General features: G+C 45.3%; 1 protein-coding gene across 1 annotated transcript in view; it reads right to left on the bottom strand.

Moving 5' to 3' along the window:
• The window catches only part of ADAMTS20 (ADAM metallopeptidase with thrombospondin type 1 motif 20), a 507,015-nt gene that overhangs the window by 63,405 nt on the left and 418,343 nt on the right, over positions 1-25,267 (bottom strand). The window contains exons 30-31 of the mRNA XM_069764742.1: positions 7,545-7,718; positions 7,193-7,363 (exon numbers count right to left, since the gene is read on the bottom strand). Of these exons, the coding sequence (XP_069620843.1) occupies positions 7,193-7,363; positions 7,545-7,718 (345 nt within the window). The remainder of the gene's footprint in view (positions 1-7,192; positions 7,364-7,544; positions 7,719-25,267) is intronic.

Raw genomic sequence — 25,267 nt, 5'->3', positions numbered from 1 at the left:
CCCAACCGTAAATGTAATCCAAACCCTAACCCTAGCCCTAACCCTAGCCCTAACCCTAACCCTAGCCCTAACCCTAGCCCTAACCCTAATGGGAAAATGGAAATAAATACATTTTTTTTAATTTTATTATTTTTCCCTAAGGCTAGGTTCACATTGCGTTAGGGAAATCCGTTTAGCGCTAGCGCTAGTGGATTGCGCTAACGCAATGTCTTTTTAGGTGTCGCGTTAACGTCCCCGCTCTGGAAGATCAGGGATCGGACCTCGGGCGCGCCGCGGACGCTGCAAGCAGCGTCCGAGGCGCGCCACAAAAGAACGGCACCTTGCTAGCGCGAGCTGAAAATGGCACGCTCTAGCGATGCGCTACACCCGAAAATCACATTGCTGTCAATGGGTGTGCTAACGGACCCGTTGCACGGCGTTAATTGTGACATTTTCGCCGTGCAACGCTGTCCGTTAGCGTTAACCCATTAACGCAATGTGAACCTAGCCTAACTAAGGGGGTGATGAAGGGGGGTTTGATTTACTTTTATAGCGTTTTTTATATCGGATTTTTATGATTAGCAGCCATCACACACTAAAAGACGCTTTTTATAGCAAAAAAGTTTTTGTGTCTCCACATTTTGAGACCTATAATTTTTCCATATTTTGGTCCACAGAGTCATGTGAGGTCTTGTTTTTTGCGGGACGAGTTGACGTTTTTATTGGTAACATTTTCGGACACGTGACAGTTTTTGATCGCTTTTTATTCCGATTTTTTGTGAGGCAGAATGACCAAAAACCAGCTATTCATGAATTTCTTTTGGGGGAGGCGTTTATACCGTTCTGCGTTTGGTAAAATTGATAAAGCAGTTTTATTCGTCAGGTCAGTACGATTACAGCGATACCTCATTTATATCATTTTTTTTAATTTTTGGCGCTTTTATACGATAAAAGCTATTTTATAGAAAAAATAATTATTTTGGCATCGCTTTATTCTGAGGACTATAACTTTTTTATTTTTTTGGTTATGATGCTATATGGCAGCTCGTTTTTTGCGGGACAAAATGATGTTTTCAGAGGTACCATGTTTATTTATATCCGTCTTTTTGATCGCGTGTTATTCCACTTTTTGTTCAGCATTATGATAATAAAGCGTTGTTTTTTGGCTCGTTTTTTTTTTTTTTCTTATGGTGTTCACTGAAGGGGTTAACTAGTGGGCCAGTTTTATAGGTTGGGTCGTTACGGACGCGGCGATACTAAATATGTGTACTTTTATTGTTTGTTTTTTTTAGATAAAGAAATGTATTTATGGGAATAATATTTTATTTTTTTCTACTTTATTTAGGGATTTTTTTTTTTTTTTTACACGTGTGGAAATTTTTTTTTTTACTGTTTCACTTTGTCCCAGGGGGGGACATCACAGATCACCGATCTGACAGTGTGCACAGCACTCTGTCAGATCGGTGATCTGACATACAGCCGGGCAGGATTAGAGCTGCAGCTGCAGCCTGATCCTGACCCGGAAGTGCTCCCTGCAGGACCCGGATGCAGCCCCGCGGCCATTTTGGATCCGGGGCCTGCAGGGAGAAGACGATCGGTACACGGTGAGTACATCACCGTGTACCGATCGTCTCAGGGAAGCCCGCAGGGAGCCCCCTCCCTGCGCGATGCTTCCCTGCACCGCCGGCACATCGCGATCATCTTTGATCGTGGTGTGCCGAGGGTTAATGTGCCGGGAGCGGTCCGTGACCGCTCCTGGCACATAGTGCCGGATGTCAGCTGCGATAGGCAGCTGACACCCGGCCGCAATCGGCCGCGCTCCCCCCGTGAGCGCGGCCGATCGCATATGACGTACTATCCCGTCAATGGGAATTAAGTCCCAGGTCACCTGGACGGGATAGTACGTCATATGGGATTAAGGGGTTAATATATATCTTAAAATTCTTTCAGACAAAAAAATTCCCACCAAAAACTAGTGTAGTAGGTGCAAAAAAACACATTTGAAATCCATGAAACCCACATGAGGAAGGTAGCAGTCCGCTGCCGAAACGCGTAGTGGTTCAATAAAAGGTTTGCTTACCACTAATCTATTGCAGTGTGCTCTATAGCCATAGCGTTCCTTAAATTGACCACATTTCTCCCCCCCCCCAAAAAGGCGCACACAGTCTGGCAGCAGGTGCGTTCTGATGCCTGTATCACTCCTATTTTGCTCTTGAGGTGCTGCAAACAAGTTGGTGAGGGCTGCCTAGATCTTGTCTGTCTTTGACTGCCTCTTGAGCGGCTTCAATGAAGATGAGAAGTGTTGACGCAAGCGGACAACATGTGAACATTGCAGGGTCCTCTCTTCACTGGAGCAATTTGCTTGCTCCACTTTCAGGAACATCGAGTGGCGGCCGTGGTGTGTATCTGCACTGACAATTGGAGCACTATTGTTTTCCTCTAGTGTCAATTCACATCGCAAGTTCAAAATGCAAACTGATTTTAGACATTGCTCACTCTTACCAAGCGATTACCATCAATAAAGACAAGGGACTGCAAATATGATGGTATATTATGGTGTATAAGATGCACCAAAGCAAGGGCCACGCTAAGAGTGCACTGAATTGCCCTAATTTGTATATTAAAAGATTTTTTCAGCAAATATTAATCTAAACTGTATATGACTGGTATGATTTTATAGGGGTTATGTTCCATATTTAAATGTTTATGCAGTTTGTTTGGCATTTTGGGGTGACAGACCCTTTAGGTAAGCTTAAAAATAATTTCACCCAACGAACAAACATTTTGCTCATGCATTGGGTCATTGACAGCCAGTTTAGGTAGACTGATAAGCCGTTTCCAATTATTGGCCGCAGTGTAAATTAACCTTAAAGGATAACTAAACTTTTGGGAGATTCTTTTATATGTTTTAGACTCATTCATTCTCAGAAGATTAATGGGGAATCTGGTCCTGAGACCCCCACCAGCTGCTCAAACAACCTCTTAGAAGAGAGCAGCTCAGTGGAATGAAGAGCATAATGCAGAGCAAATCCCATAGAAAGTCATAGTCCTGTCTCCTAAGCTGTTCATTCTAAGACGTCTTTTGAACAATCAAAGTCTCAAGACTCAGATCCACACTACTCTGCTCAAAATTAATAAACCTATAACATGTAGTATATCTCCTAAAAGTTAAGTCACTCTTTAAATGTTTAATAGCTCTACTAACTGCACCTAATTAGTACTTTGGTTCCTGTATGATCCCAGTCTGATGATGACTTTTAAGAACAGCTTCCAGTACCTCCTTACTATTGCTAAGTACATGCTGGGAGATGTGGATTCATGTGATACAATTGTATATGGGACTGATATGGCATTGTAATTAATCACTGACGGTGGTTCTGGCGATGTAGTTGTCTACTGGTGGTGGTTCTAGTGATGTAGTCATGTACTGATGGTGATCCTGGTGATGCATTAATGTAGATGTTGTAATAGGCTGAGTGAGTATTTCTGTGCATGGCAGCATAGGCTGAAAGGCTGTTGGCTGAACAATAAACTGAGACATAGTTAAGTCAACAGTTATCTAATATTTAGGGCCGGCCTTAGGGTATGTGCACACAATGTCTTTTAGATGCCTGCAAACTCTGCAAGTTTTTCAAGCAGAAGACACTTCAGGACACACTGGGATCCCATTTGTCCTGTACGGTGTTCATTTTAGGACATGGTCACAAATCAAAGTCAAACATCAGAAATACTCTGTCTGATACCTGATTCTGATACCTGATTCTGATACCTGAGTCTGATACCTGACTCTGATACCTGACTCTGATACCTGATTCTGATACTTGAGTCTGATACCTGAGTCTGATACCTGAGTCTGATACCTGAGTCTGATACTTGACTCTGATACCTGACTCTGATACCTGACTCTGATACCTGACTCTGATACCTGATTCTGATACTTGAGTCTGATACCTGAGTCTGATACCTGAGTCTGATACCTGAGTCTGATACCTGACTCTGATACTTGACTCTGATACCTGAGTCTGATACTTGACTCTGATACATGAAATTAGTAAAATTTGTAAAATTAGCTAAAATTAGTACCTGGGATCACTTGAGCTTGTGGTGCAATGGTAGGGCCGACGGCTGTAGTCTCTAGACGCCGGATCCGTTTTTTTCCTCCGGATCCGTTTTTCTTCTGCCGGATCCATTTTTTTACGCCGTCTCCGTTTTTCTTCTGCCGAATCCATTTTTTTTTTACGTCGTATACGTTTTTTTCTGCCGGATCCATTTTTTTTCACCGGATCCGTTTTTTTTTACGCTGGATCCGTTTTTCTCTGCCGGATCCGTTTTTTTCGCCATATCCGTTTTTTTCTGCTGGATCCATTTATTTTACGCCGGATCCGTTTTTTTTACGCTGGATCCGTTTTTTTCTGCCGGATCCGTTTTTTTCGCCATATCCGTTTTTTTCTGCCGGATCCATTTATTTTACGCCGGATCCGTTTTTTTTTACGCTGGATCCGTTTTTTTTTACGCCGGATCCGTTTTTTTTTTGCCGGATCCGTTTTTTTTCTGCTGGATCCGGCTTTTTTCACCATATCCGTTTTTTTCTGCCGGATCCATTTTTTTTCGCCGTATCCGTTTTTTTTACGCCGGATCCGTTTTTTTCGCCATATCCGTTTTTTTCTGCCGGATCCGTTTTTTTTATGCCAGATCCGTTTTTTTTACGCTGATTCCGGTTTTTTTTTCGCCATATCCGTTTTTTTCTGCCGGATCCATTTTTTTCGCCATATCCGTTTTTTACGCCGGATCCGTTTTTTAACACCGGATCCGTTTTTTCCTGCCGGATCCGTTTTTTTTCGCCATATCCATTTTTTTTCTGTCGGATCCGTTTTTTTTACGCCAGATCCGTTTTTTATGCCAATTCCGTTTTTTTACGCCAGATCCATTTTTTCCACAGAAGAAAAATGGATCTGCCGGAAAAAAACGGACCCGGTGAAGAAAAATGGATCCGGCGTAAAAAAAAAAACGGATCCGGCGTAAAAAAAAACCGGATATGGCGAAAAAAATGGATCCGGCAAAAAAAAAAACGGATATGGCGAAAAAACGGAATCGGCGTAAAAAAAACGGATCTGGCGTAAAAAAAACGGATCCGGCAGAAAAAAAACAGATCCGGTGAAAAAAAACGGATCCAGTGTAAAAAAAAAGGATACGGCGAAAAAAAATGGATCTGGCAGAAAAAACGGATATGGCGAAAAAAAAACAGAATCGGGGTAAAAAAAACGGATCCGGACAAAAAAAATGGATCCGGCGTAAAAAAACGGATCCGGCGAAAAAAAACGTATCTGGCAGAAAAAAACGGATCCGGTGTAAAGAAACCGGATCCGGCAGAAAAAAAAACGGATCAGGCGAAAAAAAAAAACGGATATGGGGAAAAAAACGGATCCGGCGAAAAAAAATGGATCCGGCGTAAAAAAAACGGAGACGGCGTAAAAAAAATGGATTCGGCAGAAGAAAAACGGATCCGGTGGAAAAAAAACGGATCCGGCGTCTAGAGACTACAGCCGTCAGCCTTACCATTGCACCACAAGCTCAAGTGATCCCAGGTACTAATTTTAGCTAATTTTACTAATTTCATGTATCAGAGTCAAGTATCAGACTCAGGTATCAGAGTCAAGTATCAGATTCAAGTATTAGACTCAAGTATCAGAGTCAGGTATCAGAGTCAGGTATCAGAGTCAGGTATCAGAGTCAGGTATCAGAGTCAGGTATCAGAGTCAAGTATCAGATTCAAGTATTAGACTCAAGTATCAGAGTCAGGTATCAGAGTCAGGTATCAGAGTCAGGTATCAGAGTCAAGTATCAGACTCAGGTATCAGAGTCAAGTATCAGAGTCAGGTATCAGAGTCAGGTATCAGAGTCAAGTATCAGACTCAGGTATCAGAGTCAAGTATCAGACTCAGGTATCAGAGTCAGGTATCAGAGTCAGGTATCAGAGTCAAGTATCAGACTCAGGTATCAGAGTCAGGTATCAGAGTCAGGTATCAGAGTCAGGTATCAGAGTCAGGTATCAGAGTCAGGTATCAGAGTCAAGTATCAGACTCAGGTATCAGAGTCAAGTATCAGAGTCAGGTATCAGAGTCAGGTATCAGAGTCAAGTATCAGACTCAGGTATCAGAGTCAAGTATCAGACTCAGGTATCAGAGTCAGGTATCAGAGTCAGGTATCAGAGTCAAGTATCAGACTCAGGTATCAGAGTCAGGTATCAGAGTCAGGTATCAGAGTCAGGTATCAGAGTCAGGTATCAGAGTCAAGTATCAGACTCAGGTATCAGACTCAAGTATCAGAATCAGGTATCAGACAGAGTTTTTCTGATGTTTGACTTTGATTTGTGACCATGTCCTAAAATGAACACCGTAGTCCTGAAACAACTTTTTTTTTGCTTCCTTTCAGTTGTCTTTTCTGACATCTTTAGGACACCGTTTTTTTTTTTAAATATTTAAATTGTATGAAATAGACAGGTTACTTTTTTTAACCGCTTTGCGTCTTTGGACACCTTAAGTCGTTAAAAGAAGCTCAAAACACAAAACATATGTGCTGCAAGTTGTTTTTATATTGCATATGTTTATTCTGTTTAAATTGAACAATTACACAATATGTTCATTCTGTAAAAATCGGACGACTGGTGTCCGTCATTATGTCAGATAGCACTCCTCTTATGGGCCCATTTACGGGGAAAAATTGGACCACACTCTGGTGACATCCGAATGCAGTCCGATTTTCACGGACTGACAGAATGGAGAAGATTTTTTTTTTATTCTCCACATCCGAGAAAATCTAATCATGCTCTGATCACAGTCTGTCTGATCAGAATTTGATCAGCATAATTAGACTTTCTTGGATGAGAGAAAAACAGTCGTATGACCTTTGCCTTAGGCCTCATTCACACATTAGTATTTGGTCAGTATTTTGCATCAGTGTTTGTATGCCAAAGCCAGGACTGACACCTGTTCTGTGTTTGGAAGACACTACTGGTTTTGACATACAAATACTGATCCCAAAATCCTGATGTGTGAATGAGGCCTTAGTCTTACTTATCAGTGGGACATGTAAAGTGCCTACAGCAGCACTCCAAATACGACCCTGTCCACATTGCACCTTCAATAAAATATTCTATAGTTCAGCTTTTTCATTTAATTATTTTTCATCTTGTTTATGGAATGAAAGACAATACCTGAGAGAAATCTTCAGTCACAAGGATATGCCTGCATGCAGTATTTGGACATTTCTTAGTGGCAAGTGGCTTAGCAGCTGAGTCACAATAGGACTCATTCACAGATCTGCCTTGAATATCCATACATTTTACTTTCCTCCTCGTTTCTTCTTGATTACAATCTGTGGGACACTTATGCATAAAAAGTTATTATAAGCATGTAAACTATACAAACAGATATCTAATACAGGAAATGAATCTGATCAAGAGCAAGTGCGACAAAAATGTGGTATATTAAAAAAATCAATGCTACGCCATTAATACTGTAAAATAAATAATATAAAATGCATTCTTCATCATCATCAATACTCACAGCTAGCCACTCATCTGCCTTCCATTGGTACTGGATACAGTCAGGCAATGTACAGTGCTTATGACTGTTGGGGCGGAAAGCAGGACTGCAGAATTTTGCATCAACTTGGCCTTTTCCTTTTAGCCTACAATACACATGTCTATACTGGATTCCTACTCCACATGTTGTAGAACACTATATCAGATAAAGAGAATTCCAAAAATAAAATATATTATTTATTGAGATAACAACAATGCACTACCATAAAACAACTATGTGAGAAATCTCTATAAAGTAAAGTAGCTCTAGTAGATAGAGGATTATGAAGTAAAATGTTCATAATATTACTTCTTTAATTTTATGAGACCTTCATCATTGAATCCCTCTAAGTCCATCCTTGAGTTTCTAGACTCAATATAGAAAAACCACTGAATTCTATCTTTAAGCTGTATAAACTTGAATGGTTTTTTACTGTGAACCATATAAGATGATGTTTATTTGTGTAATGAGGGAGGGTGTTGCCAAGGGATATCAACACCCTTCATAAAGGTGTGCAGAATTATTAGGCAGTTTGTTTGTTTGTTTTCTTCAGGTAAAATAGGCCAAAAAAAGTTATTTAATTGACTCACAAAAGTCTAAAATTGTTAAAAGTCTTGACTGAGTGACGCAAAACTCTTGAAATTGCTAAAATATTGGACCATGAACCACAGAATCATGAAAAGTTTTGCTGCAAATAGTTAGCAGGGTTGTAAAAAAGTCTTTTGAGACAAAAAGAAGTAATATAGAAAAGCGGCACATCCATTCATATTCTTCAGGATAATATCCTTTTATATGTCATAAAGTGCATATACAAATACTTGTTACTGTCTTAACAAAATATCCAGACAGCGATACATGCTTGACAAAGGGGAGGTCCCCTAAGTGTCGCCATAGGTGCATTTCGATCTTCGTTGGTCAGCGCCTCTTCTCTCTTTTCATTCAACTGCAGGTGCGCATGGACAGTCCACACCAAGGAACTCACTGCAGCTCGGGAGCTTGCTGAAGCCCGTATTGCAATCTGGATGTTTTGTTCACAGTGGTGATTATAATAATATTAAGAAACTATCAAGCACTCGTATATACACTTTATGAAATATAATAGGATATAATCATGAAGAAAATGATTGGATGTGCCGTTTTTCTTTATTATGGACTAAAGGCAGTTGGTGGCAGTAACTGCTGTTTGGCATATTAAAGATGTTGAACATTTATAATAAGCCAGTGTTTGATTTAACCCCTTAGTGGCGCAGCCAAATTTTTGAAATCTGACCAGCGTGGCGATGTGAGGGGGCAGCACCTGAGCAAGTTTAAAAATTTTTTTTTTTTTTAGTCCGAGGTCAACCTCAGCCCCGACTGCTGCGGGGGGAGGGGGCCTCGGGCGCAGGGCCGCCCGCTATCAGGGCATTACTTGTTAGTGTGCATCTGGCGTCCAGAAATGGGTGCTGTACCTTTAAGCAGCAGCAGGCAGGCCCAAGTGCATCATAATCCTGACGCCGGTCATGTGACATGCTGCACACTCTTCTTAATGTAGGAGCAGACTGCAGAGCTGAGCAGCATGTCATGTTTGTGGGAGAAGATACTGAAGTCGGCGGTGAGCAGGGAGAGGAGGCGGGCAGTGTGAGAGGAAGCTACAGAGAGGAGTGAGGTGAGAGAGGAGATGGGAGTCTGCTGATGTGAGTGAGGACAGGGGAGATTGCTAAGGGGAGAATATGAGAGGCTGGAGAGGAAATGAAAGGGGAGGCTGGTGAGGGGAGGCTGCTAAGGAGAGGATATGAGAGGCTGCTGAGGAGAGGAGATGAGAGGCTGGTGTGGAGAGGCTGGTGAGGGGAGGCTGCTGAGAGGAGATGAGGGGAGGCTGCTGAGGAGAGTCTGGTGAGGGGAGGCTGCTGAGGAGATGAGGGGAGGCTGCTGAGGAGAAGCTGGTGAGGGGAGGCTGCTAAGGAGAGGCTGGTGAGGGGAGGCTGCTAAGGAGAGGAGATGAGGAGGGAGGCTAGAGAGGAGATGAGGGGAGTGGAGGCTGGTGAGGAGAGTGGAGGCTGGTGAGGAGAGTGGAGGCTGGTGAGGAGAGGAGATGAGAGGCTGGTGAGGAGAGGAGATGAGAGGCTGGTGAGGAGAGGAGATGAGAGGCTGGTGAGGAGAGGAGATGAGAGGCTGGTGAGGAGAGGAGATGAGAGGCTGGTGAGGAGAGGAGAGGGGAGGCTGGTGAGGAGGAGAGGGGAGGCTGGTGAGGAGGCTGGTGAGGAGAGGGTAGGCTGGTAAGATGGGAGGCTGGTGAGAAGATGAGGCTGATGAGAGGCTGCTGGTGAGGATAGGGGAGGCTGGTGAGGAGAGGGGAGGCTGGAGAGGAGAGGGGAGGCTGGTGAGGAGAGGCTGGTGAGAAGATGAGGCTGATGAGAGGCTGCTGAGGAGAGGGGAGGCTGCTGAGGAGAGGGGAGGCTGGTGAGGAGATGAGAGGCTGCTGAGGAGAGGGGAGGCTGGTGAGGAGATGAGAGGGGAGGCTGCTGATGAGATGAGAGGCTGGTGAGGGGAGGCTGGAGAGGAGATGAGAGGCTGGTGAGGAGATGAGTGGCTGGTGAGATGAGAGGCTGCTGAGGTGGCTGCATCTGGCAGGGGGAGGCTAGGGGAGGCTGCATTTGGCAGGTGGAGGCTGCATCTGGCAGGTGGAGGCTGCTTACGGGAGTGAGGAGAGGCTGTTGAGGGAAGTCTGCGTCCTGCATCCAACAGGGTGAGGCTGAAGAGGGGGTTCCCTTTAGAAATCTGTCAAAACTTGCAACCATGGCAGAATCAACTGACCATGTAATGTGTATGAGATTCACCAGATTCTCACATGACAACTGGAAAGGTTTGCTAAAGCTACTTTCACATCAGCGATTTTCTCTGTTCGCGGGAGATACTGCAGTTTTTCCGCATCTGCCACGTAACGTATCAGTTACAGGCCGGCAACTCTGCGTTCAGCCTCATTCATTCCCTGTGGGACTTGTGGACATGTGCGCCACTTGAGGTTTTGCACTTGAGGCGAGACAAAATAACACTGCTAGCAGCATTTTTTTTTCCTGTTGCTGCAAGTACCGCATTTGCCGGACCGCTGCAAAACCGCAAGTGCCGCACATGTCCGCAAGTCCCATAGGGAATGAATGAGGCCGAACGCACTGTTGCCGCAAGTGATCCATTACGGATGCGGGAAAACTGCCGCAAATGTCAAAAATCGCTGATGTTAAAGTAGCCTAAGTCACTGCCGATAGTGTCATATTCACCAATGGGGGAGGCAGGCCGAAAAGTGCCCAGGGCAGCATAAACTCTAAATACGGCCCTGGAATTAATGCAAAGTGGCATGACAGAAATGAAAAAGTGTATTTTTACCACCTAAATGTCACTAACTTCTGAACAGATTACTACAGCCGTCAGCCTCTAAAGCCGCTATTAGGTCGTGAACTGCCATGGCAAACATCAGGACAACACAATCATGATCTGAGACCACCAATTGGGATAAAGAGGAAGCCCCCACACTCTGTTAACCTTTTACAATTATGTAGTCATTAGGGTTGAGCGAACCGGGTCGTTCATTTTCAAAAGTCGCCGACTTTTGGCAAAGTCGGGTTTCATGAAACCCGATCCGACCCCTGTGCGGGGTCGGCCATGCGGTACGCGACTTTCGCGCCAAAGTCGCGTTTCAATGACGCGAAAAGCGCCATTTCTCAGCCAATGAAGGTAAACGCAGAGTGTGGGCAGCGTGATGACATAGGTCCTGGTCCCCACCATCTTAGAGAAGGGCATTGCAGTGATTGGCTTGCTGTCTGCGGCGTCACAGGGGCTATAAAGGGGCGTTCCCGCCGACCGCCATGTTACTGCTGCTGATCTGAGCTTAGGGAGAGGTTGCTGCCGCTTCGTCAGAAGCAGGGATAGCGTTAGGCAGGGTCCATTAACCACCAAACCGCTTGTGCTGTAGCGATTTGCACTGTCCAACACCACCTTCGGTGTGCAGGGACAGTGGAAGCTACATTTTTTTTTTCCTCAGCGCTGTAGCTCATTGGGCTGCCCTAGAAGGCTCCCTAATAGCTGCATTGCTGTGTGTACGCCGCTGTGCAAACCAACTGCTTTTTTCAAAGCACAAATCCTCTTGTTCCTTCCTTTCTGCACAGCTATCTTGTTTGTTTGTCCACACTTTTTATTTAATTTGTGCATCAGTCCACTCCTTATTGCTGCCTGCCATACCTGGCTGAGATTACTGCAGGGAGATAGTAATTGAAGGACAGTTCCTTTTTTTTTTTTTTTTTTGTTTTTGTGGGAGATTAAGATTGGCATTTCTGCTAGAGTGCCATCCCTGTCTGTGCCATCTCACTCAGTGGGCCATAGAAAGCCTATTTATTTTTTTGCTTGATTTGGGTTCTAAAATCTACCTGAAAAAATCACTACATCAATCAGTGGGAGAAAAATATTGGCCTCAGGGCTTGTGTGCCACTCCTGACTCCTGTGTGCATCATCACTCACTCAGTGGGCCATAGAAAGCCTTTTTTTTTTTTTTTGCTTTATTTGGGTTCTAAATTCTACCTGAAAAAATCAATAAATCAATCAGTGGGAGATTAATATTGGCCTTTGGGCTTGTGTGCCAGTCCTAAGCGTGCCATCTCTCTCACAAATAGTGGGCCATAGAAAGCCTATTTATTTATTTTTTTTTTTCTTTTATAAATTCTCCCTGAAAAAAAAAAAAAGGGAGATTAATATTGGCCTTTGGGCTTGTGTGCCAGTCCTAAGCGTGCCATCTCTCTCTCTCAGATAGTGGGCCATAGAAAGCCTATTTATTATTTTTTTTTATTGGGTTTATAAATTTTCCCTGAAAAAAAAAAAAAAAAAAAAAAAGTGGGAGATTAATATTGGCCTCTGGGCTTGTGTGCCACTCCTGACTCCTGTGTGTGCCATCTCTCTCTCTCTCTCCAATTGTGGGCCATAGAAAGCCTATTATTTTTTTAGCTTGATTTGGGTTCCAAAATCTACCTGAAAAAATCACTACATCAATCAGTGGGAGAACAATATTGGCCTCTGGGCTTGTGTGCCACTCCTGACTCCTGTGTGCGTCATCTCTCACTCAGTGGGCCATAGAAAGCCTATTTTTTGTTTTATTTGTTTTCTAAATTCTCCCTGAAGAAATCATTTTATTTTATTTGGTTTCTAAATTCTTCCTGAAAAAATCATTTTATTTTATTTTGTTTCTAAAGTCTCCCTGAAAAAAAAAAAAAAAAATCAGTGGGAGATTAATATTGCCCTTTCTGCTTGTGTGCCAGTCTTGACTCCTGGGTGCGCCATCTCTCTCTCTCTCTCTCTCTCTCCAATTGTGGGCCATAGAAAGCCTATTATTTTTTTAGCTTGATTTGGGTTCCAAAATCTACCTGAAAAAATCACTACATCAATCATTGGGAGAAAAATATTGGCCTCTGGGCTTGTGTGCCACTCCTGACTCGTGTGTGTGGCATCTCTCACTCAGTGGGGCATAGAAAGCCTTTTTTTTTTTTTTTTTTTTTTTTTTATTTGGTTTCTAAATTGTCATTGGAAAAATAATTTTATGTTATTTGGTTTCTAAATTCTTCCTGAAAAAATCATTTTATTTTATTTTGTTTCTAAAGTCTCCCTGAAAAATAAATAAAAAATAAAAAAAAACAGTGGGAGATTAACCCCTTTACCCCAAGGGTGGTTTGCACGCTATGGACCGGGCCAATTTTTACAATTCTGACCACTGTCCCTTTATGAGGTTATAACTCTGGAACGCTTCAACGGATCCCGGTGATTCTGACATTGTTTTCTCGTGACATATTGTACTTCATGATAGTGGTAAAATTTCTTTGATATTACCTGCGTTTATTTGTGAAAAAAAAAACGGAAATTTGGCGAAAATTTTGAAAATTTCGCAATTTTCCAACTTTGAATTTTTATGCAATTAAATCACAGAGATGTCACACAAAATACTTAATAAGTAACATTTCCCACATGTCTACTTTACATCAGCACAATTTTGGAATCAAAATTTTTTTTTGTTAGGGAGTTATAAGGGTTAAAAGTTGACCAGCAATTTCTCATTTTTACAACACCATTTTATTTTAGGGACCACATCTCATTTGAAGTAGTTTTGAGGGGTCTATATGATAGAAAATACCCAAGTGTGACACCATTCTAAAACTTGCACCCCTCAAGGTTCTCAAAACCACATTCAAGAAGTTTATTAACCCTTCAGGTGCTTCACAGGAATTTTTGGAATGTTTAAATAAAAATTAACATTTAACTTTTTTTCACAAAAAATTTACTTCAGCTCCAATTTGTTTTATTTTACCAAGGGTTACAGGAGAAAATGGACCCCAATCGTTGTTGTACAATTTGTCCTGAGTACGCTGATACCCCATATGTGGGGGTTAACCACAGTTTGGGCGCATGGCAGAGCTCGGAAGGGAAGGAGCGCCATTTGACTTTTCAATGCAAAATTGACTGGAATTGAGATGGGACGCCATGTTGCGTTTGGAGAGCCACTGATGTACCTAAACATTGAAACCCCCCACAAGTGACACCATTTTGAAAAGTAGACCCTCTAAGGAACTTATCTAGATGTGTGGTGAGCACTTTGACCCAATAAGAGCTTTACAGAAGTTTATAATGCAGAGCCGTAAAAATAAAACAAAAATTTTTTCCCACAAAAATAATTTTTTAGCCCCCAGTGTATTTTCCTGAGGGTAACAGGAGAAATTGGACCCCAAACGTTGTTGTGCAATTTGTCCTGAGTGCGCTGATACCCTATATGTGGGGGAGAACCAGCGTTTGGGCGCATGGGAGGGCTCGGAAGGGAAGGAGCGCCATTTGGAATGCAGACTTAGATGGAATGGTCTGCAGGCGTCAAATTGTGTTTGCAGAGCCCCTAATGTACCTAAACAGTAGAAACCCCCCACAAGTGACCCCATATTGGAAACTAGACCCCCCAAGGAACTCATCTACATGTGTTGTGAGAACTTTGAGCCACCAAGTATTTCACTACAGTTTATAACGCAGAGCCGTGAAAATAAAAAAAAAAATTTCCCCTCAAAATTATTTTTTAGCCCCCAGTTTTGTATTTTCTCGAGGGTAAAAGGAGAAATTGGACCCCAAAAGTTGTTGTCCAATTTGTCCTGAGTGCGTTGATACCCCATATGTGGGGGGGAACCAGCGTTTGGGCACATGGGAGGGCTCGGAAGGGAAGGAGCGCCATTTGGAATGCAGACTTAGATGGAATGGTCTGCAGGCGTCACATTGCGTTTGCAGAGCCCCTAATATACCTAAACAGTAGAAACCCCCACAAGTGACCCCATATTGGAAACTAGACCCCCCCACGAACTTATCTAGATGTGTTGTGAGAACTTTGAGCCCCCAAGTGTTTCACTACAATTTATAACGCAGAGCCGTGAAAATAAAAAAATCTCTTTTTTTCCCACAAAAATTATTTTTTAGCCCCAGTTTTGTATTTTCCCAAGGGTAACAGGAGAAATTGGACCCCAAAAGTTGTTGCCCAATTTGTCCTGAGTACGCTGATACCCCATATGTTGGGGTAAACTCCTGTTTGGGCACATGGGAGAGCTCGGAAGGGAAGGAGCACTGTTTTACTTTTTCAATGCAGAATTGGATGGAATTGAGATCGGTCGCCATGTCGCGTTTGGAGATCCCCCTGATGTGCCTAAACAGTGGAAACCCCCCAATTATAACTGAAACCCTAATCCAAACACACCCCTAACCCTAATCCCAACGGTAACCCTAACCACACCTCTAACCCAGACACACCCCTAACCCTAATCCCAACCCTATTCCCAACTGTAAATGTAATCCAAACCCTAACCCTAACTTTAGCCCCAACCCTAACTGTAGCCTTAACCCTAACCCTATCCCTAGCCCTAACCCTAGCCCCAACCCTAACCCTAGCCCTAACCCTAACCCTAGTCCTAACCCTAGTCCTAACCCTAGTCCTAACCCTAGCCCTAACCCTAGCCCTAACCCTAGCCCTAACCCTAGCCCTAGCCCTAACCCTAGCCCTAACCCTAGCACTAACCCTAGCCCTAGCCCTAGCCCTAGCCCTAGCCCTAGCCCTAACCCTAGCCCTAACCCTAATGGGAAAATGGAAATAAATACATTTTTTTCATTTACTTTTATAGCGGGTTTTTTAGCGGATTTTTATGATTGGCAGCCGTCACACACTGAAAGATGCTTTTTATTGCAAAAAATATTTTTTGCGTTACCACATTTTGAGAGCTATAATTTTTCCATATTTGAGTCCACAGAGTCATGTGAGGTCTTGTTTTTTGCGGGACGAGTTGACGTTTTTATTGGTAACATTTTCGGGCATGTGTCATTTTTTGATCGCTTTTTATTCTGATTTTTGTGAGGCAGAATGACCAAAAACCAGCTATTCATGAATTTCTTTTGGGGGAGGCGTTTATACCGTTCCGCGTTTGGTAAAATTGATAAAGCAGTTTTATTCTTCGGGTCAGTACGATTACAGCGACACCTCACTTATATCATTTTTTTAATGTTTTGGTGCTTTTATACCATAAAAACTATTTTATAGAGAAAAATAATTATTTTTGCATCGCTTTATTCTGAGGACTATAACTTTTTTTTTTTTGCTGATGTTGCTGTATGGCGGCTCATTTTTTGCGGGACAAGATGACGTTTTCAGCGGTACCATGGTTATTTATATCTGTCTTTTTGATCGCGTGTTATTCCACTTTTTGTTTGGCAGTATGATAATAAAGCGTTGTTTTTTGTCTCGTTTTTTTTTTTTTTTTCTTACGGTGTTTACTGAAGGGGTTAACTAGTGGGACAGTTTTTTTTTTTTTTTACACACTTGGAAATTTTTTTTTTTACTTTTTTACTTTTTCCCGGGGGGGGACAATACAGATTGGTGATCTGCCAGTTTGCACAGCACTCTGACAGATCACCGATCTGTCTCAGAGTGCTGCAGGCTTCTGTGAAGCCACCTCCCTCCCTGCAGGACCCGGATCCGCGGCCATCTTGGATCCGGGACTTACTGCAGGGAGGGAGGTAGGAGACCCCCGGAGCAACGCGATCACATCGCGTTGCTGCGGGGGTCTCAGGGAAGCCCGCAGGGAGCCCCCTCCCTGCGCGATGCTTCCCTGCACCGCCGGCACATCGCGATCATCTTTGATCGCGGTGTGCCGGGGGTTAATGTGCCGGGGGCGGTCCGTGACCGCTCCTGGCACATAGTGCCGGATGTCAGCTGCAATAAGCAGCTGACACCCGGCCGCGATCGGCGGCGCTCCCCCCGTAAGCGCGGCCGATCGCGCTGGACGTAATATTCCGTCCTTGGGAATTAAGGCCCACCCCACATGGACGGAATATTACATCCAATGGCAGAAATGGGTTAATATTTACATTTGTGCTTCAGTGACAGTCCTGCGTGTGTGGCATCTCTCTCATTTGGTGCCACCAAAAACAGAGTGTGTAACATTGTGCCTGATTTTCGTTGTGGTCTCACCCACCTGTAAAGGGGTAGCTAAATCATACTAAAGTTATAGCTCACCGTGTAAGTTGTGTGACAGCAACAAATACCGTTAGTTTGGTTACGTTTTTAAAACAATGAGGAAGTCTGGTGGAAGAGGTCGTGGCGGGGGCGTTCATTGTCAGCTGGTAATGAGGGTAGTGGTAGTGGTGGAGCATCAGGTGGTTGTGGGAAAAAAAATATTGCACCTAAGTCTGGAGCTGTGGAGCCAGGTTCGTCGTCTGGCTACACAAGGCCTCGAACGCTCCCTTTTCTGGGAGTAGGAAAACCGCTTTTAAAGCCGGAGCAGCAAGAGCAAGTTTTGGCTTATCTTGCTGACTCAGCCTCTAGCTCTTTTGCCTCCTCTCATGAAACTGGTAAATGTAAAAGCAGCGCGTCGTTAGTGGATGTTCACGGTCAGGGACAAGTCGCTTCCTTGTCCTCTTCAGCAAAAACAACAACAGAGAAGAATGCAGCAGGCGACACAATGGGTTACTCCATGGAGCTCTTTACACATACCATCCCTGGCTTAGAAAGTGAAGCAGTTAACAGTCCATGCCCATTACAAGTTGAATCTGACATGGAGTGCACTGATGCACAGCCACAGCCAGACTACTAAGCTGGTCCTTTGACTCAGACCACAACATTGCCCTCGCAGGGTAATGATCAAGAATCAGACCCTGATGAGACTATGTTGCCCCATCACGAACGCTATACCACCGACCGACACGGTGACACAGACGAAGTTGCACACGAGCTACAAGAAGAGGTAATAGATGACCCAGTTCTTGACCCCGATTGGCAGCCATTGGGGGAACAGGGTGCAGGCGGCAGCAGTTCTGAAGCGGAGGAGGAGGGGCCGCAGCAGGCATCAACATCGCAACAGGTTCCATCTGCCGGGCCCGTATCTTGCCCAAAACGCGTGGCAAAGCCAAAACCTGTTGGAGGACAGCGTGGCCATCCGGTTAAAGCTCAGTCTGCAATGCCTGAAAAGGTATCCGATGCTAGAAAGAGTGCAGTCTGGCATTTTTTTAAACAACATCCAATTGATCAGCGCAAAGTCATCTGTCAAAAATGTTCAACTACCTTAAGCAGAGGGCAGAATCTGAAAAGTCTCAATACAAGTTGCATGCATAGACATTTAACCACCATGCATTTGCAAGCTTGGACTAACTACCAAACGTCCCTTAAGGTTGTAGCACCCTCGGCCAATGAAGCTAGTCATCAACGCAACATCCCTTCCGGCAGTGTAGGGCCACCATTTTCCGCACCACCTGCAGTATCTGTGCAGGTTTCTTTGCCAGGCCAAAGCCGTCAGGGTCAGGGAATCACCAGTTTCGTAGTAGGAAACACTGCATCTAGGGCACCGGCGGCAACAATACCATCTCCCACCGTCTCTCAGTCTGCCATGTCCACCGGCACCCCCGCTAGTTCCACGATCTCCAGCTCTCCAGTCCAGCTCACCCTACATGAGACTATGGTTAGAAAAAGGAAGTACTTAGCCTCGCATCCGCGTACACAGGGTTTGAACGCCCACATAGCTAGACTAATCTCGTTAGAGATGATGCCCTATCGGTTAGTTGAAAGCGAAGCTTTCAAAGCCCTGATGGACTACGCTGTACCACGCTACGAGCTACCCAGTCGACACTTTTTTCCCAGAAAAGCCATCCCAGCCCTCCACCAGCATGTTAAAGAGCGCATCGTCCATGCACTCAGGCAATCTGTGAGCACAAAGGTGCACCTGACAACAGATGCATGGACCAGTAGGCATGGCCAGGGACGTTACGTGTCCATCACGGCACACTGGGTGAATATTGTGGATGCAGGGTCCACAGGGGACAGCAAGTTTGGGACAGTTCTGCCTAGCCCACGGTCTAGGAAACAGTTGGCTGTAGCCGTTCGCACCCCCTCCTCCTCGTCCTCCTGCAGAAGCGAGAGCTCGTCCACAGACCGCAGTCGCACAACCACTCCATCCGCAGCTGCCACTGTTGCACACTAGGTCTCCCATTATGGGGCAGCTACTGGCAAACGTCAGCAGGCTGTATTGGCTATGAAGTGTTTGGGCGACAACAGACACACCGCGGAAGTTCTGTCCGAGTTCTTGCAGAAAGAAACGCAGTCGTGGCTGGGCACTGTAGATCTTGAGGCAGGCAAGGTAGTGAGTGATAACGGAAGGAATTTCATGGCTGCCATCTCCCTTTCCCAACTGAAACACATTCCTTGCCTGGCTCACACCTTAAACCTGGTGGTGCAGTGCTTCCTGAAAAGTTATCCGGGGTTATCCGACCTGCTCCTCAAAGTGCGTGGACTTTGCTCACATATCCGCCGTTCGCCCGTACACTCCAGCCGTATGCAGACCTATCAGCGTTCTTTGAACCTTCCCCAGCATCGCCTAATCATAGATGTTGCAACAAGGTGGAACTCAACACTGCACATGCTTCAGAGACTGTGCGAACATGTTTTTGTGGGAGGATACACATACACGGGCAGGCAGTAGGATGGCAGACATGGAGTTGTCAGGTGTGCAGTGGTCGAAGATTCAAGACATGTGTCAAGTCCTTCAGTGTTTTGAGGAATGCACACGGCTGATTAGTGCAGACAACGCCGTAATAAGCATGAGCATCCCCCTAATGCGTCTGCTGATGCAAAGTTTGACGCACATAAAGGATCAGGCGTCTGCAGCTGAGGAAGAGGAAAGCCTTGATGACAGTCAGCCATTGTCTGGCCAGGGCAGTGTACAGGACGAGGTAGCGGGCGAAGAGGAGGAGGAGGATGATGGGGATGATTATATTTTTAATGAGGAAGCTTTTCCGGGGCCACTGGAAATTGTTGGCGCGGCAAGACCGGGTTCTGGTTTTTGGAGGGACACAAGTGACGTGGATTTGCCTGAAACTGCCCCTCAACCAAGCACAACCGCAGATTTGAGAACTGGAACTTTGGCCCACATGGCGGATTATGCCTTACGTATCCTCAAAAGGGACACACGCATTACTAAAATGATGAACGATGACGATTACTGGTTGGCCTGCCTCCTTGATCCTCGCTATAAAGGCAAATTGCAAAATATAATGCCACATGACAACTTGGAAATAATATTAGCAACCAAACAATCAACTCTTGTTGACCGTTTGCTTCTGGCATTCCCTGCACACAGCGCCCGTGATCGTTCTCACACGAGCTGCAGGGGCCAGCAGACCAGAGGTGTTAGAGGGGCAGAAATCAGAAGTGGCGTTGGCCAGAGGGGTTTTCTGACCAGTTTGTGGAGTGATTTTGCTATGACCGCAGACAGGACAGGTACTGCTGCATCAATTCAAAGTGACAGGAGACAACATTTGTCCAGTATGGTTACACACTATTTTTCATCCCTTATCGATGTTCTCCCTCAACCGTCATTCCCATTTGATTACTGGGCATCCAAATTAGACACCTGGCCAGAATTGGCAGAATATGCATTGCAGGAGCTTGCTTGCCCGGCAGCTAGTGTCCTATCAGAAAGAGTATTCAGTGCTGCAGGTTCAATACTAACAGAAAAAAGGACTCGTCTGGCTACCCAAAATGTAGATGATCTAACCTTCATTAAAATGAACCACAACTGGATTTCGAAATCTTTTGCCCCACCTTGCCCGGCTGACACCTAGCTTTCCTATGAAAAGGTCTTGCCTGTGGACTATTCTGAATGACTTTTCCAATCTCGTAATTTTCTGCATCTGATTGTCCAGCATACGACATGTTTACACCTCACTAAATGGCCAAACTCCCCACACGGGGCCGTGGTATCGCCACTTGGTGCCAGCACCCGTGAGAGTGCTGTTTGTCTGAAGAGGTGGGTGTGCCCGCTTTTGGTCGACGGCACTGCCACTGGGTCCCTCATAGTACAATAAAGTGTCTCTGGCGGTGGTGGTGCGCACCCAACGTCAGACACACCGTTGTAATATGAGGGGCCCTGGGCCTGTACCGCCGGCCACAAGACAGTTCCCCCCAGCTCAAACAGTGCTCTACCATTTGCAAAATTATCTCTCACAGCTCCACCAATGTTTAGTCTATGCGCTGACATTCTTCAATGCCTGGCACTGACAATACCATTATATTGACATTTTTGTTATGTTAGGCCTTCGAAGCCTGTCTGCGGTCCCTCCTTCCACTAGGCCTCCACTGACCATTGTACTGCTGCCCGTGTACCCCTGGAACCAATTTTAAATTGCCAACAGCCCTATTTTTTTATGTTAGGCCTTCGAAGCCTGTCTGCGGTCCCTCCTTCCACTAGGCCTCCACTGACCATTGTACTGCTGCCCTTGTACCACTGGAACCAATTTTAAATTGCCAACAGCCCTATTTTTTTATGTTAGGCCTTCGAAGCCTGTCTGCGGTCCCTCCTTCCACTAGGCCTCCACTGACCACACCACTGCTGCCCGTGTACCCCTGGAACCAATTTAAAATTGCCTACAGCCAGCCCAATTTTTTTATGTTAGGCCTTCAAAGCCTGTCTGCGGTCCGTTCTTTCTACTACTACTACACTGACCAGGCCACTGCTGCCCGTGTTCCCCTGGAACCAATTTAAAATTGCCTACAGCCATGTGTTATTATGTTAGGCCTTCGATGCCTGTCTGCGGTCACTCCTTCCACTAGGCCTCCACTGACCACACCACTGCTGCCCGTGTACCCCTGGAACCAATTTTAAATTGCCAACAGCCCTATTTTTTTATGTTAGGCCTTCGAAGCCTGTCTGCGGTCCCTCCTTCCACTAGGCCTCCACTGACCATTGTACTGCTGCCCTTGTACCACTGGAACCAATTTTAAATTGCCAACAGCCCTATTTTTTTATGTTAGGCCTTCGAAGCCTGTCTGCGGTTCCTCCTTCCACTAGGCCTCCACTGACCATTGTACTGCTGCCCTTGTACCACTGGAACCAATTTTAAATTGCCAACAGCCCTATTTTTTTATGTTAGGCCTTCGAAGCCTGTCTGCGGTCCCTCCTTCCACTAGGCCTCCACTGACCACACCACTGCTGCCCGTGTACCCCTGGAACCAATTTAAAATTGCCTACAGCCAGCCCAATTTTTTTATGTTAGGCCTTCAAAGCCTGTCTGCGGTCCGTTCTTTCTACTACTACTACACTGACCAGGCCACTGCTGCCCGTGTTCCCCTGGAACCAATTTAAAATTGCCTACAGCCATGTGTTATTATGTTAGGCCTTCGATGCCTGTCTGCGGTCACTCCTTCCACTAGGCCTCCACTGACCACACCACTGCTGCCCGTGTACCCCTGGAACCAATTTAAAATTGCCTACAGCCAGCCCAATTTTTTTATGTTAGGCCTTCGAAGCCTGTCTGCGGTCCGTTCTTTCTACTTCTACTACACTGACCAGGCCACTGCTGCCCGTGTTCCCCTGGAACCAATTTAAAATTGCCTACAGCCATGTGTTATTATGTTAGGCCTTCGATGCCTGTCTGCGGTCACTCCTTCCACTAGGCCTCCACTGACCACACCACTGCTGCCTGTGTACCCCTGGAACCAATTTAAAATTGCCTACAGCCATCTGTTATTATGTTAGGCCTTCGAAGCCTGTCTGCGGTCCTTCCTTCCAATAGTTCTCCACTGACCAGACCAATGCTGGCCGTGTACCCCTGGAACCCAGCTGAAAGTGCATGTAGCCTCCTTTTTTTCTTTGTTTTATATTTAGAAAGCCCAGATGAACTGCGTTGTGCAACGGTTCAAGCTACCCAGTCGACATTTCTTTTGCGAGAAAAGCCATCCCAGCCCTCCAGCGGCATGAAAAAGTCTGCATTGTCATAGCACTCAGGCAATCAAACAGTAGAAAGGTGCACCTGACAAGAGACGCATGGACCAGTAGGCATGTCCACAAAAAGTTACGTGTCCATTACGGCGCACTGGGTTAATGTGTTGGATGCATGGTCCACAGGGGACAGCCTACAAAGTCTGTCTGCAGTCCCTAATTCCAATTTTCCTCCGCTGACCACACCACTGCTGCCCGTGTACCCCTGGAACCAATTTTACAGTGTCTACAGCCTAATTTTGTTATGTTAGGCCTACTACGCCTGTCTGCGGTCCCTCCTTCCAATACTCGTCCACTGTCCACACCACTGCTGCCCGTGGACCCCTGGAACCTATTTTTAATTGCATAGAGCATCCTTTTTTTAATAGTAGGCGTACAAAGTCTGTCTGCGGTCCACTATTGAAATTGTCCTCCACTGCCCAGAGCACTGCTGCTTGTGTACCCCTGTAACTTTTTTAAGCTGCAGTGAGCCACATCTTTGGGTTAAGTCCTACTACCTGTGTCTGTCTGCGCCACTCAATTCAGCTGTGTTCCTTTGAAAAAAGCTGAGCGTCAATAGTCTTGTTTTCAGTCTCTAGGAATTTTAAAACTGTATTGGGGGTACAACTTTGGTAGGGCCTACTAACGGTGTCTGCCTCCCCAAGGTGTGCCCCAGGTTTCCTCGCCATTGCTTCGATCTTAATGCTCTCGTTTAGTAGTTGTTGGAAACCACACTGCATTAGCCCTACAAATTGGGTATGGGGTGTAGAGAGATGGTGTGTTCCACTCCAAGGTGTTCCCCAGGTTTCCTCTCCATTGCTTCGATCTTCATGCTCTCGTTTAGTAGTTGTTGGAAACTACACTGCATTAGGCCTACAAATTGGGTATGGGGTGTAGAGAGATGGTGTGTTCCACTCCAAGGTGTTCCCCAGGTTTCGTCCACATTGCTTCGGTCTTCCGACTCTTGTTTAGTAGTTGTAGAAAACTACTCTTCATTAGGCCTACAAATTGGGTATGGGGTGTAGAGAGATGGTGTGTTCCACTCCAAGGTGTTCCCCAAGGTTTTGTCCACATTGCTTCGGTCTTCCGACTCTCGTTTAGTAGTTGTTGGAAACTACACTGCATTAGGCCTACACATTGGGTATGGGGTGTAGAGCGATGGTGTGTTACACTCCAAGGTGTTCCCCAGGTTTCCTCTCCATTGCTTCGATCTTCATGCTCTCGTTTAGTAGTTGTTAGAAACTACGCTGCATTAGGCCTACAAATTGGGTATGGGGTGTAGAGAGATGGTGTGTTCCACTCCAAGGTGTTCTCCAGGTTGCCTTTCCTGAGCTTCAATCTTCCGGCTCTCGTTTAGTAGTTGTTGGAAACTACGCTGCATTAGGCCTACAAATTGGGTATGGGGTGTAGAGAGATGGTGTGTTCCACTCCAAGGTGTTCTCCAGGTTGCCTTTCCTGAGCTTCGATCTTCTGGCTCTCGTTTAGTAGTTGTTGGAAACTACGCTGCATTAGGCCTACAAATTGGGTATTGGGTGTAGAGAGATGGTGTGTTCCACTCCAAGGTGTTCCACAGGTTTCCTCTCCATTGCTTCGATCTTCATGCTCTCGTTTAGTAGTTGTTGGAAACTACACTGCATTAGGCCTACAAATTGGGTATGGGGTGTAGAGAGATGGTGTGTTACACTCCAAGGTGTTCTCCAGGTTGCCTTTCCTGAACTTCTATCTTCAGGCTCTCATTAAATTGTGGTTAAATGGAACAACTGCATTTGGCGTACTAGTTGGTTTGGGGCCTACTATCGGTGTCTGCCACTCCTTGCTGTTCTCCTGGTTTCCTGTCCTGAAATTCCATTTTCAGGCTCTCGTTAAGTAGTTGTTAATGTTAGACTGCATTTGGCCTACTAGTTGGGTTGGGGCCTACTATCGGTGTCTGCCACTCCTTGCTGTTCTCCTCCACTGAACAAAGCTGTGCCGCCTGTTTACTACGGTTGCCAATTTTGAACTGCATTTCGACTACTTACTGATTTGGGCCTACTCTCTGTGTCAGCCTCTCATTCCAGTTGTCCTCCACTGCAATGCCCCCTGGTTAGTCCTGTGTTACCAATTTTGAACTGCATTTAGCCCACTTTATTCTTTGGGCCTATATCTGTGTTTCCTCCTCATCCTGCCCATTGCCCAGCCAGTGATAGATGAGTCTGCTGGTACATTGACCCATAACGCAAAATTCCCCGTGCACGCTACACAGCAAGATTGTGACCCTGCTGAAAGTCAGGTTCCTCTTCCCGCATACCATACCACCTTACACGGGGACAAAGAGGAAGGTGCAGATGAAAGTGCAGGTTCCTTCATCAGGTGGGGGGAGGAATACTAGTTGGTGACGTCACTGGCACAGGGCCTCTCATAGTACGCAAAAGTGTTGCTGCCGGTGGGAGG

Source organism: Ranitomeya imitator, chromosome 4, assembly GCF_032444005.1.
Source record: "Ranitomeya imitator isolate aRanImi1 chromosome 4, aRanImi1.pri, whole genome shotgun sequence".
NCBI classification, from domain to species: domain Eukaryota; kingdom Metazoa; phylum Chordata; class Amphibia; order Anura; family Dendrobatidae; genus Ranitomeya; species Ranitomeya imitator.
Note: the sequence above shows the minus strand (reverse complement) of the source record. Positions and strands in the feature narration are given on the sequence as shown.